The sequence below is a fragment of the Trichechus manatus genome, unplaced genomic scaffold (genome assembly GCF_000243295.1).
Source record: "Trichechus manatus latirostris isolate Lorelei unplaced genomic scaffold, TriManLat1.0 scaffold00212, whole genome shotgun sequence".
Classification (NCBI taxonomy): Eukaryota; Metazoa; Chordata; class Mammalia; order Sirenia; family Trichechidae; genus Trichechus; species Trichechus manatus.
The window spans coordinates 419,727-437,090 of record NW_004444148.1 but is presented as its reverse complement, the minus strand read 5'-3'; the positions used below and the strand labels follow the sequence as shown (position 1 = coordinate 437,090).

Below are 17,364 nucleotides of genomic sequence, written 5' to 3'. Positions count from 1 at the left end.
ATTTCAGGAGGTAGCATATGATCAAGAACCAATGGTACTGAAGGAAGAACTCCAAGCTGCACTGAGTGCATTAGTGAAAATAAAAGCTCCAGGAATTGACAGAATACCAACTAAGATATTTCAACAAATGGATGCAGCACTGGAAGTGCTCACTCATCTGTGCCAAGAAATTTGGAAGACAGCTACCTGGCCAACCAACTGGAAGAGATCCATATTTGTGCCCATTCCAAAGAAAGGTAATCCAACAGAATGTGGAAATTATCAAACAATATCATTAATATAACACACAAATAAAATTTTGCTAAAAATCATTCAAAAGCGATTGTAGAGGTACATTGACACGGAACTTCCAGAAATTGAAGCTGAATTCAGAAGAGGATGTGGAACAAGGGATACCAGTTGCTGATGTCAGATAGATCTTGGCTAAAAGCAGAGAAAACCAGAAAGATGTTTGCCTGTGTTTTATTTACTATGCAAAGGCATTCGATTGTGTGAATCATAACAAATTATGGATAACATTGTGAAGAATGGGAATTCCAGAACACTTACTTGTGCTCAAGGGGAACCTGTACATAGACCAAGAGGCAGTCGTTCAAACAGAACAAGGGAATACTGCGTAGTTTAAAATCATAAAAGGTTTGTATCAAGGTTGTATCCTTTCACTAAATCAAAAAAAACCTGTTGCCGTCAAGTTGATTTGGACTCATAGTGACCCTATGGGACACAGTAGAATCACCCCACAGAGTTTCCCAGGAGCACCTGGTGGTTTCAAACTGCTGTAGCACTTAACCACTACACCACTAGGGTTTCCATCCTTTCACTATACTTATTCAATCTGTATACTGAGCAAATAATCCGAGAAGCTGGGCTATATGAAGAAGAACAGGGCATCAGGATTGAAGGAGGACTGATTAACAACCTGTGATATGTGGATGACTCAGCCTTGCTTGCTGAAAGTGAGGAAGACTTGAAGCACTTACTGATGAAGATCAAAGACTACAACCTTCAGTATGGATTGCACCCCAACATAGAGAAAGCAAAAATCTTCACAACTGGACCAATAAGCAACATCATGATAAACAGAGAAAGTCTGCTGCGAAGGACCTCTTTAAAGTGTTAAAAAGCAAAGACATGATTTTAAGAACTAAGATTCACATGACCCAAGGTGCACCTGACCCAAACCATGGTGTTTTCAATCACCATATGCATGCGAAAGCTAGACAATGAATAAGGAAGACTAAAGAAGAACTGGTGCCTTTGAATGGTGGTGTTGGTGAAGAATATTGAATATACATACCATGGACTGCCAAAAGAACGAACAAGTCTGTCCTGGAACAAGTACAGCCAGAATTCTCCTTAGAAACAAGGATGGCGAGACTTCATCTTCCATACTTTGGACATGTTATCAAGAAGGACCTGTCCCTGGAGAAGGACATCATGCTTGGTAAAGCAGACAGTCAGTGAAAAAGAGATAGACCCTCAAGGAGATGGATTAACACAGTGGCTGCAACAGCGGGCTCAAGCATAACAAAGATGTGAGGATAGCCCATGACTGGGTGGTGTTTCATTCTGTTGTACATAGGGTCACTATGAGTCAGAATTGACTCCACAGCACCTAACAACAATAACATTTTTACATATGTAGTGTGAGTCTCATTAAAATCTCCAATTGACTTCCCCAATAAGCCATGCACTAAGCATGTGAAAACAGATCTGTTTATATAACCTCCCTACTTAAGAAACCTTCAGTAGTGCTCTTGTTGTTGTTAGCTGATGTCCATGGTGATCCCATGCAGGATGAAATGAAACACTACCCTGTCCTGCACCATCCCCATGATTGGTTAGGGATTGGACAGTTTTCAGTTGTGATCCATAGGTTTTCACTGGTTGATTTTCAGAAGTAAATCACCAGGCAGTTCTTCATAGTCCATCTTAGTCTTGAAACACTGATGAAACGTTTTCAGCATCATAGCAACATACAAGCCACCAGTGACAGACAGCCACGTGGAAGGCAGGAATTCTACTACTGAACCACCAATGTCCTCTACTGACTGCCAAACAAAGTACAACGTATCCTGTCCTCCTCAATCAAGCATTTGACAGGCCCGTCCCACAACCTCCAACCTGGACATGTTATGCTCTCTTCCACCTCTAATCTTTCCACATGCTGTTCCCTCAAGACATCTTTCCCTATGTTATCTAGAGAATTCACACTAATTTTTCAAGATGTAGCTCTCATGTCACTTAATCTTTGAGTCTGGCCCCATAGCTCCCTGGCCCTCTCTCAGTATTGCACTTATCACATTGTGTTGTCATTTTTTAAGCAATTCACAGTAACTTTCTTTGATTTCTTTCTTTTCTTTCCCTTCCAGTCCACTGCAGGACTTCCATCAGGGTCAGCTCAATGAGTGTGTGACTTGTGCAGTCATTTAAAAGAGTTCCATGCCTGACTTGATGTTTAATACTTAATGCTCTACCATTGCTGTCTTGAAATTCTTAATTTTTTAACAAGAGGCTCTGCGCTTTCACTTTGTACTGGGCCCCGCACATTATGCAGCCAGTCTTGAGTTCCAATAAATGACAAGAACAGCACATATGCCAACCTGTCGGACTTTCCATGAAAACCTTCTTCCCTTTTATTCATGGTAGTTAATGTTCAATGATATCTTTCTTATCCGACTAGAGCCACAGTGAATGCACTATTTCTAAGCAGATTTTTCTCACTATTGCAGACAAGTAGTAGTGGACCAGTACTACTTGGATAACTTTTGTGACCAGTTTTGCAAGCCGGAGACCAGAGAATGTAACGTGCAAACATGTCCTATTAACTGCCTCCTGGGAGACTATGGGCGGTGGTCAGAATGTGACCCTTGTGTTGAAAGACAGGTAGGTGACTGATAGGCATATCCAAGAAATCTGAATCTGAATAAAATATTCTGATTCCCTGATAGGCTCAACAATCACAGAAATGTTGAATTTCTTTTATTTCTGAAAATAAACTGCCCCACTTTCCACTGAGGGAAAATTTCACCATTTAGTAATGTTAGAGTGAGAAGGATATTTCATTTGACATGTTTTGCTATCATGTGAACTCCAAAAAGAAATTCTGCCTCCAGAATTGTACTTGCCCAGCTCTGAGAGCTCCAAGAGCAAAAGCAGTAGCTAGAAAATAAAAATTTTGGTCCAAGATTTAAAATCAGACAGAAATAAGGGAAGTAAAGTAAAAGCTTGAACTCCTTGTCCTTCCTCTAAGTTCCCTCTCCCTGTGAGAAAGTCCATCGATTTGTTTACTGTTCCTAGATGCAATATTTACCCACCTCCAGCTCATTCCTGTAAGGGTGTTGGCCCATGTGAACCCCCGGCAGGCCTCATGCTGAGCATTCACACATTAGGTAAGAAAAATAAACTCATTTTTCGGAGCACTTATTGTATGTGAGAAACTATTCTAGGCCCCTCACATATTGTTGTTGTTGTTAGCTGCTGTTGAGTTTGTCCCTGACTCATGAGGATCCCGTGCACAACAGAGTGAAACCTTGCCTGTCCTGCTTCATCCCCATGATTTGTGGTGGATCAAACCATTGTGATCCATAGAGTTTTCTTCGGCTGATTTTTGGAAGTAGATCTCCAGGCCTTTCTTCCTAGTCTGTCTTAGTACGGAAGATCTGCTGAAACCTGTTCAGCATCACAGCAACACACAAGCCTCCACTGACAGAGAGGTGGTGGCTGTGCATGTGGTGCATTGGCCAGGAATCAAACCCAGGTCTCCTGCATGGAAGATGACAATTCTACCACCGAACCACTGCCACCCCCATAGGCCCCTTACATATATCGCCTTATTCAGTCTTCTTATCAGACTGTATATTTCTATTCATTTTATAGATAATAGATAAGGAAGTTATAGCTCACAGGGGGTTAAGCAATTTGCCCCAGCATACACCACTAATTAATGGAGAAGCCACATTTTGATCTTGGGTTTTTCTGACTTCGAAATCATTACTCTTCAGTCCTTCAGAGTTCTAGCTTTCCTTCACTCTTAATTTGACTATTTGCCATTTGAAATTTTTTGAAGTATGGAGAATATGTCAACCTTGGTTTCCGTGGTTACTTCCTTGTACAAAAGGACCTCAAAAATCCATTCACATTTATCATTCCACACTATCTTTGAGATACAGAAGGACTATTGTTATTGTCTAGAAAAATTTACGGCACTCAGGACCCACAGTAAATATTTGTGCATTGATTTTTATTTAATTTAGAATCATGTCATTTCAGAGTTACAAGAGACCTTAGGAATCTTTTCACCTCCCTTCCTCATTTTACAGGTTGGGAAACTGAGGCCTAGACAGGTAGTGACTTCACTAAGGATGCACAATAATCGAATTGGAAGAACTGTTAGTAAAATTTATGTCACACCAACACTGGGATTAAAAAGCCCAGTTATGATCAAAAAGGAGACAATGCAGAACAGAATTTCAAATTCCCATGGAATCCATATTTTTGGAGCCATAGTGGCTGGATGAACGCCCAAAACTATTGCCCTGAGATAATCTTTAAACTTTAAACCAAAAATATCCCCTGAAGTCTTCTTAAAATAATAGTTCAGCTTAACTAGTAGAGACTGTCTGCCTTCAGCATTGTGTTCTTTTAAGAACTATCTATATGGGATCAAACTGACAACAGCAACTAAAAAGATTAGATGGGAAACTTAGGGGGCAGTCAGTTTATGTTAATGGTGGAGGAATAATTTGGAAAAGGAGAGTGAGAATGGTTGCACAACTCAAAGAATGTAATCAATGTCACCAAATTGTACATGTAGAAATTGTTGAATCTGGGTATGCTCTGCTGTGTATATTCTCAACAGTAACAACAAAAAATAAAACAAATGATAAGAAAAAAAGCCCAGTTTTCTGACCCTACTTCAGAGTTACTCACATTTCTCTTTTTTCCTTTCAGTTTAAGTCTAGATCTATCTTGCGCCCCAGTCAATTTGGGGGACAACCATGTACTGAACCCCTGGTGACCTTTCAACCATGCATTCCATCCAAGCTCTGCAAAATTGAAGAGGTTGACTGCAAGAATAAATTCCGCTGTGACAGTGGTAATGTACTTTTGTAAAATGTTCAGTCTTTACCAAAAATAACTTGACTAAACCAAAGTTATTCCAACTATCGGTAAAAGCCATGACAGAGAAGTCCCAGAGTGTTTTAAAGCATGGAGGTGGATAGAAGAGTTATGGTACCAAGCCCCAAGCTACATATGTCATTACATGTGTGAAAGTGCAGCTTTCAAGTTATAATCATCTTGAACACTTACCTGATCCTTTTGCTTATCAAGTAGTGGTGGTGCCCAGGTCCTTATACTGTTATAAAGGAAGAAGAAGAGAGAAGAGGTGGAGTAAAAAGAGCAGTAGGTAGATATTTTTAAAAATCAGCTATTAATAAGCACAAATGTCTATAGTCAGAATAAGCAAATGAAAAGAAGTAATATATTTAAAAGGTCTTCAATATAGTTTATTAATACAAAAATATTAATAGTATGACATTGTGTCAGTAGATGACTAGAGAGGATATGGCAAATTTTGTGGATGGTCCCTGAACTAGCTACAAAGGTAATTCCAAAAGAGGAGTTCAAAAATGATTTAAAGGAGGGCAACATGACCTTCAAGTCTAATACCCATTCAGATGCGTAAATTCTGGCATCCAAATTTCATTAAATCGTAATCAAATCTTGAATATACTACTTAATCATGTGTATTCTCTTGCTAATTTGTAGTTCTCCAATGTTCACAGTTTTGAACAGTGTAGGCCAGATTTCCGTAAACTTTTTCTGTAAAGGTCCAGATAGCAAATCTGTAAAGGTTTTACAGATCATATGGTCTCTGTTGCAACTATTCAACTCTGATTTTGTAGCTCTAAATTAGCCATAGGTAATATATAAACCAAAAAGCATGGCTGTGTCCCAATAAAATTTTATTTACAAAATTAGGCAGCAGGTCATTGTAGACCCACAAGCTGTAGTTCTCTGACCTCTGGTCTAAACAATCATTTTGAAGTCAAAACAAACTTACAGTTCAGATGACTAAAACCCACTTCATTTCCATGTGATGTGAAACACACTGAAAAGTAAAGTACTTCCAACTAGATAGCAGATTTCACATTCCATAGATAATTGACCCAAGAACTTGGATCGAAATTTTTGGCCTCTTTCCTCCTTGCTTCCTGATTTCTGCTTTGTCAATCTTTTCTGGATGTCAGACAGGAATCCTGGTGTCACAATTGCCCCTCTGTGCCCCTCTGTGCCCCTCAAACCCAGGATAAGTGTGGGTAGGAAGATATACATCATGCCTGTATGAGTAAGATCATGTCACATATTGAAAGAAGAGGAAATATGAGCACAATCTTGACGGCAATGAATGAGAGGAATACAGGCCAGAGCATTACATCCAAACTATTAAAATCAATATTTAGAAACTGAAGTGTGACTATGTGAAGCTTGAGAAATGGTTTTTAGAACAAACAACCAGGAAGGACTCCTCTAGTCAACAGATTATAAACTGATGAAGTTTATTACCAAGAGAGCTTTGTTTAGGCCAAGAATATTCACAAATTTGAGAAGACTTTAGGTAAATCCATGGGTTGCTGATTCATAATACACTATTTCAGGAAAGTTATGTGTCAGCACAGGTGATTTCCAGTTCATCAGCAACGTGCCCATTTAAAAAAAAAAATTTCTATCTAGTCATTTCCGACTCATGGCAACCCCTTGTGTGTCAGAGTAGAACTGTGCTCCATGGCATCTTCAATGGCTGATTTCTCAGAAGTAGATCACCAGGTCTTTCTTCTGAGGTGCCTGTGGGTGAACTTGAACTGAAAACCTTTGGGTTAGCAGCTGAGCACATTGACTTTTTATAGTACCCCGGGACTCCAATATGTCCATAGCTATTGCTAGAACACTGACCTACTGAAATGCATCTGTAATGGTTGGTAAACAACTGCTAGCCTGACCTTTCTGAGTAACCCCTGTCCGGCTGCCTACACGGCTTCACCAGGAATAGATAGATTTCCTCATGATCCAGCCACTAATGGGTTAACTCCTAGCACAGTTGTGGTTGGCATCCATTCTGATTAGGTGGTATCATGGAAAACCGGTTGCTAAATATTGCATTAAAGATAACGTACTACTTTGCTCTCCTAAAAACATCCACTAACGCCACTCTCAAAAGGGATAGGAGGTTGCCTGGACCACTACTGTCTGACTTAGGAAGAAATCTGGCCTTCAATTAACAGAGCACTGTCTAACATAAAGAAGCCCTGGTGGCACAGTGGTTAAAAAGCTTTGCTGCTTAGCGAAAGGTCGGTGGTTCAAAACCACCAACTGCTCCACCGGAGAAAGATGTGGCAGTCTTCTCCTGTAAAGATTACAGCCTTGGAAACCCTGTGGGACAGTTCTACTCTATCCTATAGGGCCACTATGAGTTGGAATCAACTTGATAGTAATGAGTTTGGTTTGGGTCTATTCTAAACGGATTTATCCTCTTCCCTTTCCTCCCTCACAATTACTGTTCAGAGTCCCCCGCACGTCCCCAAGACTTAATGTATTATTTTAATGTACCCATGGGTTTTTGGGAATTACCCCTGAGCTAATCCCCAGGCACTGTGCTAACTCCTTTCTCAAAGTCCTAATTTTAAGCATAGAAGACTATGGAATTTGCAAGTGGTTATAAAAATAGTATGCCCATTTCGGTAACACAAATTAGTTTAAACTGATAGGAAAAACACGAGCTATTATTTCTAAAGGATCACATAGCTTCAGGTCTAAGCATGTGTATGCTTGTGCTGACTAAAGCGTGTTGACTTCTGCAAATCCTGCACTATCCAAACTTCTCCTTACCTTTCATATTCCTTCTTTAGTATAAGATATACTTATGACTTACATTATTTCTCCCCATGAGCCTTCCTATTTCATTGAGTTTCCATGGCCTAGAACATTCTCAGTTGTGTCCCATCAGGCCTATGTCATTCCTGAAATCCATTGCTAAATATCATTCAAGAGATTTCCTCTTCCCTTTATCCCTACTCTTGCTAATAGGCCCTCTCCAATATCCCTAGAAGTATTAAATGTGTAGAATTTCTCATATTCTAACATATTCAATACCCTGCTCACAGAATTGTGCCGTGCACGTGTAATAACTCCTACTCTGTCTCATAAAATGTGATGTTTATTCTTTTATTTTCAAATGTAACCATATCAAACATTAGCTTTTGTATCAATTTGCAAGTGTCAGGTTTAAAGCCTTTTAAAAGTGTAACATATGTTCATGTTTTAGAAAAAACTTCTCTATTTCAAACTAACTTGACTTGAGTAAGGGCATCACTTGTGTGACTCAAGGTATACCCCACCCTAATACTACCTCACAGAGGTTTTAGGATTTATAACACATAAAATGGAGGAGAGTTACATAATATTACAAAATGGAAGATGATTACATCAGATCACAAAATGGAGGACAATTATGCAATACTAGGAATCATGGTCTAGCCAAGTTGACACATACTATTGCGGAACACAATTCAATCCATGAAAATTACTCATTCTATTCTGCCCTAAAATATACAAACAAAAAACTACAGAGATGTTCTGTTTGAAAAACAGAGCATTCTTCAAGTTATATCTTGGGATTGACAGAAATTCAATCCCATCTATCTATATTTTCAGTCTTGTATGATAATGGTGCTCATAATTATAATTCTTTATAATAATAATTCAGAAGCAATGCAAGATTTTGAATAATCAAAGGAAGACTTAATTATGTTCATTATATTCTACTTTCTTAGTAAAGAGTGTTACCCAAAAGAGTTGAAGCTAAGTGCTTTCTGGGGAACATTTTATTAATCAAAAATTTTAATTAATCAGAATACCCAATTTCCCCATTTTAGTTAGTCAAAATAGTTTTGCATAGCTATAGTGAGATGGTTGTCACAACTTAAAATAGTCAACTGGATGGTCTTGAGTAAAGCATTTAATCATTGTTGTGTTATACCCATACATAATGGTACAGATGCCAGGATCCCTGATTACAGGCAATAGTGTGAGAGGCAGGGGAGAGGAAATCTCTTATTGCATATAAGGCATTTCAATTTCTGTGATATATAGGTGCACACTGATTTCTGGAATTCTTACAAAATTCAACAAATCAAAAAGGAAAGGGAAATGTCTGAGTCCTTGCAGTTTGTACCACTTTTTCTATATTCTCTCACTCAATTTGCTACCTAATACTGTAGAGTCTAGGTATATACCTTGTCCAAAAAATAATTAAATATATTAGTAGTATATATCTGGATATATATATAGAGAGAGAGAGAGAGTAAAATATTTAGTAATTATGTATATTAAAATAATTATATATAATAAAATAAATGTATAATTTGATTTTGACAAATGTATGCACCCGTATAAACAACCCTCAATCAAAATATAGAATATTTCCATAAACTCAGAAAGTTCCTTCCTTCCTCTTTTCAGTCATTCCCGTCCTTGTTCTTGAACTTCATATAAAGGAGTCATATGGCAATGCTCTAAGGTGTCTGACTTCTTTTGTTCAATGTGATAATTTTGAGATTCATCCATGTTGTTATGTGTATCAGTTGATATGTGTGTGTATGCATGTGTAAAATTATAGTTTCTTAAATAAAAACAGTGACCTTGAGTCTGCCATCCTATATCAAATTCTGAACCTACTGTTAATTTTCTCACATATAACATCATCTTGATCTCTGCAGTAAGTTTACTGTAATAGGAATGGGATTCTAGAATTAATTCTCCTTTTTAAGACAATCAGCCCAGTAGTGACTAAATAATTCTATGGTGACTCTTTAATTCTAAAAAGAAAGAAAGAAAAATAGTAGCACTTTGCGACTTCATTTCCATATGTTCCTAAATTTTTATCAAAAATAGTGAAAACGTTCCTTCAGGTTTACCTAGATATTTAAAGCATCTGTATTGCAAATGTATAAATCCTTTGTTAAGTGATAATTTGTTGTTGATGTTTTTGCTTTTCCTGACTAGGCCGCTGCATTGCCAGCAAGTTAGAATGCAATGGAGAAAATGACTGTGGAGACAATTCAGATGAAAGGGACTGTGGGAGAACAAAGGTCGTCTGCCCACGGAAGTATTATCCCATCCCTAGTGTGCAGCTAATGGGCACAGGGTAGGTAATTTTATTTATTATTTTTGGGAGGAAAGGCATCTCAAAACTAATGAGTTAGAAGCAGTGAGCAAAATGCAATGATACAAGTCATTGTCTACCTTCCTCTCTACCCTCTTACTACTGCAGCCAGCCCTGTCTCTGATAATGGCTACCATGCACAGGTGGCTTGTGGCCATGATCCTCATGACTGTGAAATACAAAGATTAACATTTGCACGTTTACTTTCATAAACATTGCCTTCTTTAATTCTCCCCACATCCTTATTTCAGATGTTCCCAAAATAGGGGCGTTAGAATTTCTAATTCTGCCAGGAATTCTAATTCTGACAGCTCTGGAGTGGATCAGAGCAGACTGGTGCTGGCAGGTGCCAGGATGGATTCCCAGGGCTAGGTCTTAAATGGATAAGTAACCACCCATAAACACCAGGAGCAAATGTAGAAACGGGTATCAGGAAAGCATGCCTTTGAGAGTGTAGAAAGTCAAAACAATGAAGAGGTAACACCAGTCCTCCAGTGTGAGAGGCAATCCCAGGATAACCATGGGAGACAGAGTCAAAAGGAAGGGAGTTAGGCACATATAGAAAAGAGACTGTGACAAAAAATGGTGTGGAGAGAGGTAAGGTGAACATGACTAGGGCTTCCAAAACTACCTCTTACATGGACTACGTGAGGCATGGGTAGCTCAATACAGTTTAAAATCAGAAGGTCAGACCTGCGTTGCCATCTAATCCTTCGTGCTCCACTGACAAATCAGGATACCAAGCCTCAGAAAGGTTAAATTGCTGTTCAAGTCCACCAACTAGTAAATGTTGGGACCAGGATTCAAATCCAGACTTCAAAACTCAGTTTTTTTCCCACTATTTCATGCCAACTCAGGAAAACATTTACATTAGAGATGTGAACATACTGGAAGAAACCACTCAACCCTCCTCCCTGTCTCTGAATAGTGCTCAGAAATTCTGGTGCTCGTATTTCAGGGCAATCTGCTCACAAGAGCATTGGGGGTTTGGTAAAGGATTCTAAATTTATTATACTGGGCCAATGTCTTGGAAAACTTTAGGAAATGTAAGGTAAGTCATTAAAACAGAAGAAGTAAGCCCTGGTTGAAAGCATAAGAGAAATCAATAAACTCTTGTGCCTTTCTCTACCTGTAATAAAGACATTTCCCTTAAATCTTTAGCCAGAAGGCAAATATTTTGCTATTGGTTTTTATTGCTTCATATTGGACTTTTTTTAACTTAAGTATATACTTATGCTGCCAGAGTTGTGTAATATGAAAACCTGAAGCACCAAACAGCCGCAATTGAAAATACAGCCTCACTTGATTTAGAATAAAAACCAGGAGCTACTGAACCAAATTCAGGGACACTAGTAAGATGGAGCAACCATTATTCTGGAAGTAAGAAGAGCTGGTTCTAGGTCTAGGTCTGCATTGACTCACTATGTCACAGCCAAGTTAATTTATATCTCTGAGCCTCAGTTTTCTCATCTGTACGTTAAACAACTACAAACTAATTTGAGATTCTGTACTAAGAAATCCCAATTAGGGCTGATTCCAATGAGAGTGCTTTAACATCACCTTCTTATCAATGTGCAGAAATAGTTTCCTTCTTTTCCTTTCCCTGGAAGAAAACCTCAGCTCCAAATCAGCCAAAAACTCCCACTGATAATCACGTCTTCTAATGTTCTGATTGTTGAGGGGTGACATTACAATCTCACCTCTTGCTCAGCTGGTCTAGACTGTAGAGTTACAGATGGCGAGGACCACATGCTATGTGTACTTTGGCAGAAGAACCATGTGGGCCTGTGCCAAGCAGAGTTGTTTTCCCAGTGATTCTCAGAAATGAGCAAAACCGGCTGGGCTCAGGGACAGCCAGTCCTCTCCTCGCCTCCCCAGAGACCTGCTTACTGGAATCTCTTTACTAATCTTCTGACTTTAAAATTCTTATCCTCATGAACACATTTCCACCCACGAAATGTGGCTTCCTGAATCGCTGTCTCCTTTTTTAAATTGCATCTCTCCAAGACAGAACTTGAAATTTGGAAATACAAGAGGCTCAGAATAGTCAAACCAATCCTGAGAAATAAGAGCAAAGTTGCAGGACTCACATTTCATGGTTTAAAAATACTTCAAAGCTATAATAAGTAAGACAATGTGGTACTGGCATAAGGATAGAATTTTGGATCAATGGAACAGAACTGAGAGTTCAGAAATGAACATTTGATTTCAACAAGAGTCCCAAGACTATTCAATGGGGAAAGAATAATCTTTTCAACAAATGGTGCTGGGATAACTGTTATCCAATGCAAAAGAATAAAATTGGACTTCTTTCTCACACCTTATAAAATATTAACTCAAAATGGATCATAAAACTAAATGTAAGAGCTGAAATTATAAAACTCCTAGAAGAAAACATAGAGTAAATCTCCATGACTCTGGGTTAGGCAAAACCTTCTTAGATATGACATCAAAAAAGCACCTATGATAAAATAAAAAATAAATTTACTGGACTTCATTAGAATTAAAAACACTTGTGCTTCAAAGAATATCATCATGAAAGGAAAAATGTAATTGGAGAAAATATTTGCAATCATATGTCTGATAAAGTTCTCATATCCAAACTGTATAAGGAACTCTCAGAACTCAACAATAAGAAAACAAATAATCCAATTAATAAGTAAGCAAAGGATCTGCATAGACATTTCAAAAAGTAGATATGTAAATGGCCGATAAGTACATGAAATGATGCTCAACATTATTAGTCATTAGGGAAAAGTAAATCAAAACCACAATGAGATAGCATTTCACACTAAGTAGCATGGCTTTAATAAAAAACAATGGACAATAACAAATGTCAGTGAAGATGTAGAGATATTGGAACCCTCATACGTAGCTGATGTGAATGTAAATGGTGCACCACTTTGAGTAATAGTTTGCAGGCCTCAAAAAATTAAACAGAGTTACCATATGGCCCAGCAATTCCACTCCTAGGTATATACCGAGAAGAATAGAAAACATATGCTCACACAAACCTTGTGTATGAATGTTCATAGCAGCGTTATTCATAATAGCCAAGAAGTAGAAACAACCCAAACATCTGTTAACTGATGAATAGATAAAAAACATGTGGTGTAGGTATACAATGGAACATTGTTCAGCCATAAAATGGAATGAAGTACTGACACGGACTGCAACATGGATGAATCTTGAAAACATTATACTAAGTGAAAGAAGCCAGACACAAAAGGCCATATACTGTGTGATTCCATTTATATGAAATGTCCAATGTAGGCAAATCCATAGAGACAGAAAGAAGATGCCTACAACTGGGGCAGCATAGAGGTGAGGAGAATGGGGAGTGTCTGTTAATGGGTACAGCGTTTATTTCTGAAGTGTTTAAAATGTTCTAAAATTAATTGTGGTGATAGTTGCATAAGTCTGTGAATATACTAAAAACCATTGACTTTAGGCTTTACATAAGTGAATTTATGGTATGTGAATTATATGTCAATAACACTGTTAAAAAGAAAAAGAGTGATTACTAGGTTCTCTAAGATGCATTTGATACTCAAATAGCTGTATCAACAGGTTTTTGAGGAGAAAGGAAGACGCTCACAAACTGCTTAACTTCACAAACACAAGTGTTAAAGTCTCTTTTGTTCATCTGTGTTTCCTAAGTTAAGCGGTGGGATCAATGAAAAAAAAAAAGAATTGTTGATTTATGAATTGCATATTAGCATCTTGGTTAAGTATTTTATCTACCACAAAACTACTTTTTAACTACGTGATTCAGGTCAAACTAATTAATTTCTCTGTGCTTCTATATCCTCATTTGTAAAATGGGTATCATAATTGAACCTGTATCACTTGATTATTATAAATATTGAAAAGTATTTGTAAAGCACTTAAAACAGTGTTCAGCCTATAGTAAGCAGTGTGTAAGCATTTCTTAAAGTATATTTTAAATATTATTGTTACAGTTATTAGTAAAAGCAATAATAATGTGATCAGTGCACTCTCAAAATATTACTTCTAGTATTTCATTTTTAACTGTCTATCAGAATTCCTTTACTATATCATATGGAAGGAGGTGGACCCTGATGTTATTTATTTTGTAATAATTTATTTCATAATTTGTTTCTAAAGCTTGTACTGGCTTTGTAAGTCATGAAATAATTATAAACCTAAATTTTTATTTCGTATTGAAAGCCCAGGACAATTAAGTGAGAGGAATAAGGAAATCCTAAACAGACTCAGCCCTGGTGACACAATGGTTGAGTGCTCTGCTGCTAACCAAAAGTTTGGCAGTTCGAACCCACCCAGTGGCTCCACAAGAGAAAAGACTGACAATCTGCTCCCATAAAGATTTACAGCCTAGGAAATCCCATGGGGCAGTTCTACTCTGTCCCATAGGGTCACTACAAGTCATAACTGACTCGATGGCACACAAAAACAAACAGAGTCAGAGGGGCTGAGTTTGGGCTTCCAAACCACTTTGGATGCCTCACCATGAGCTAGAAAAAGGGTTTTCGTTCCAGTCATTTGTCATGAGTCAAAGCTGTCTAGGAGAGGAATTTCTTTCATATTAACTAAGGTAAATCTTAAAGATTTCTCTACCTCTATTGAACTTTTGAAAATTACTTTGTTTCTAGATTTCATTTTCTGGCAGGAGAGCCCAGAGGAGAAGTCCTTGATAACTCTTTCACTGGAGGAATATGTAAAACTGTCAAAAGCAGTAGAGCAAGTAATCCATACCGTGTCCCGGCCAATCTGGAAGCTGTCAGCTTCGAGGTATGACAGCCTATAATGGAGGCACTCCAGGGCCAGTGGTGACTATAAGCTAAATTTCTGGTGAAAAATTAGTGACAAATGAAGGGACAACATGAAAAGGTAATGAACATTTGTAATCACCTATTATGTGTTGTTGTTAATCCTTTCACAACCCAATGAGGTCAGTGTTATTATCATCAATTTACAGATGAAGAAACTGATGTTAGTATTTTTTCCAAAGTCAAACAGTTAGTAAACAATGGATTAGAGATTCAAGCCCAGGACTCTCTGACTCCAGAGCCCATGCATTCTCTAGTGAACACACAGCTATTTCAGACTTTCCCCACAAAGGTAAATGATTTGATTTATTCAGAATGTTCTCCTATCATAGCTGGTTCTCTTAAGTAATTGTGGAATTTAAAATAAAAAAGTACCTGGCTCCTTAGAAAAATCAGGATGAGTCTAAGGATAATGGGGGAGTTCTGCCCCCATTCCTTTCTATTTCATTTGTTTGTTTCATAAATGATAACGAGCAGCATACTTCATACTTACCAGTGCCTTTCACATGATAAGTGCCCCTTACTTGTTGAACTAAAGTGAACAACCTACTTCTTTTAATTTGTGATAAGGGAAACAGGAAGGATGTGTTTGTGATGGTGACATCCATTAATACCAATTTGACATCAGAGAGAATTTCAGAAGGTCTAATGATTTCTGAGAACCACTTTATGAATAGTCAGAGTTCAGCCAGAAGTCATTTAACTCTTCCTTGAAAAAGTCCTTTATATACATACAGATACAGGCATTCTACAATTTGCTAAACTCAATTTAAAACCATCTAATATACATCTGGAGTCATGGGGTGAAACAAATGGTCAAGCATTTGACTACTAGATGAAAGGTTGACAGTTCCAATCCACCCACAGGTGCCTCAGATGACAGGCCTGGTGATCTGCTTCTGAAAGGTCACAGCATTGAAAACCCATGGAGCAGTTCTACTCTGCACACATGGGGTCTCCATGAGTCAGAATCTACTCAATAGCAACTAACAACAGCAACAACAATATACGTATGATACACATCAGTGGGTGATGGGGAATGTCCAGCTGCCAAATTTATACACCTCGGGGAAGACTTACCTTGAGAACTCCCATCTCTGCCTGGAGGTAGAGGTGAAAGAGCAACAAATGACTTCTGGCCAGGTAAAGAAACTACTCACTATTGCCCCACAGATCCAGAAGATGCTAACCCAAGAGGGGCCACCACCAACAAAGGAGATGGAAGAAGTCTTACTGGTGTCCTGAATAGGAACTCAGAAGACATATTTTTCAAAGAAATAACGTCAAAAATTCTAGAGGCAGGGCCAAGATGGCAGATTAGTCAGATGCTCCGGTGGACCATCTTACAACAAAGACCCAAAAAAACAAGTGAATCAATTATATATGATGGTCTAGGAGCCCTGAACATCTAAGGCAAAGTTGAGGAACCAGACTGAGTGTCATGGGGAGGGAGAGATAGTTTGGAAGCAGCAAGGACTTGCCAGACCTGACCTGGTGAGATCCTGATCCCTTTAGGCCTGATCAGCTCATGGATGAGCAGTGAGGCAGGCAAGCAGTGGTGTTTAGGTGGTATGTTTTCCACACGGGGAGAGACCTAGTGGCAGAGAGTCTACTTGGTCACCCAGAACCAGTGAGAAGCAGCCCTCGATCAGAGAAAGATAAGTACTTGTGTATGGCCTACCATGCAGATCAAAAACACCCCCCTTAGGGAAAAAGCTCTATCCCATTTACCTCCCCGTTCCCTACTCTGCACTGGGTCCTGGACCGGCTTCAGCAATTGCCGAGTCCTCTGGGCCGGAACTAGGATCTGTCACATGCCCGGAGCCATTCTCTCAGCCTTGGAGAGTGAACAAATTAACAGGGGAAAAAATAAACTGCCAGCTCCCCTAAGCCAGGAAACCAGGGTAGGCACAGCTCATTTGCCTAGGCACAGGCATAAGGGATACACCGATTTGAGTGCCTTTCCCCCTGTATAGACTTGTGTGGGCCCATTTCAACAGCATAGGCTTTCATTACTGCAGAACAACAGGGTATATACTGAAGTCTAACTTCAACTGTTTCAGCTGTGAAGTGGCAGATTCCTGCATTTCACGCTACTCTGCCCATTAAGCAGGGTCTTCACCTACCCACATCAGGAGCCTAAGGACTGGTGGCTCCACACATGCCACCTAGCCACCTGCAATACGGGGCCCAGAAGAAGATGTGCCCCCCCGTCCTTACAGCCAACAGCATTGGGTGCTCATAGTCTGGCTGCAAAACCCACCCACCCACGCTCTAGGGAACAGGGACACATCTTCCTCCTGGACACTCAGAGGTGGCTGTCAGTCC

General features: G+C 38.9%; 1 protein-coding gene across 1 annotated transcript in view; it reads left to right on the top strand.

The window, feature by feature from the left end:
* The window catches only part of C6 (complement C6), an 82,170-nt gene that overhangs the window by 2,389 nt on the left and 62,417 nt on the right, over window positions 1–17,364 (top strand). The window contains exons 2-5 of the mRNA XM_004388437.3: window positions 2,733–2,886; window positions 4,954–5,098; window positions 10,066–10,207; window positions 14,860–14,998. Coding sequence (XP_004388494.1) covers window positions 2,733–2,886; window positions 4,954–5,098; window positions 10,066–10,207; window positions 14,860–14,998 — 580 coding nt within the window. The remainder of the gene's footprint in view (window positions 1–2,732; window positions 2,887–4,953; window positions 5,099–10,065; window positions 10,208–14,859; window positions 14,999–17,364) is intronic.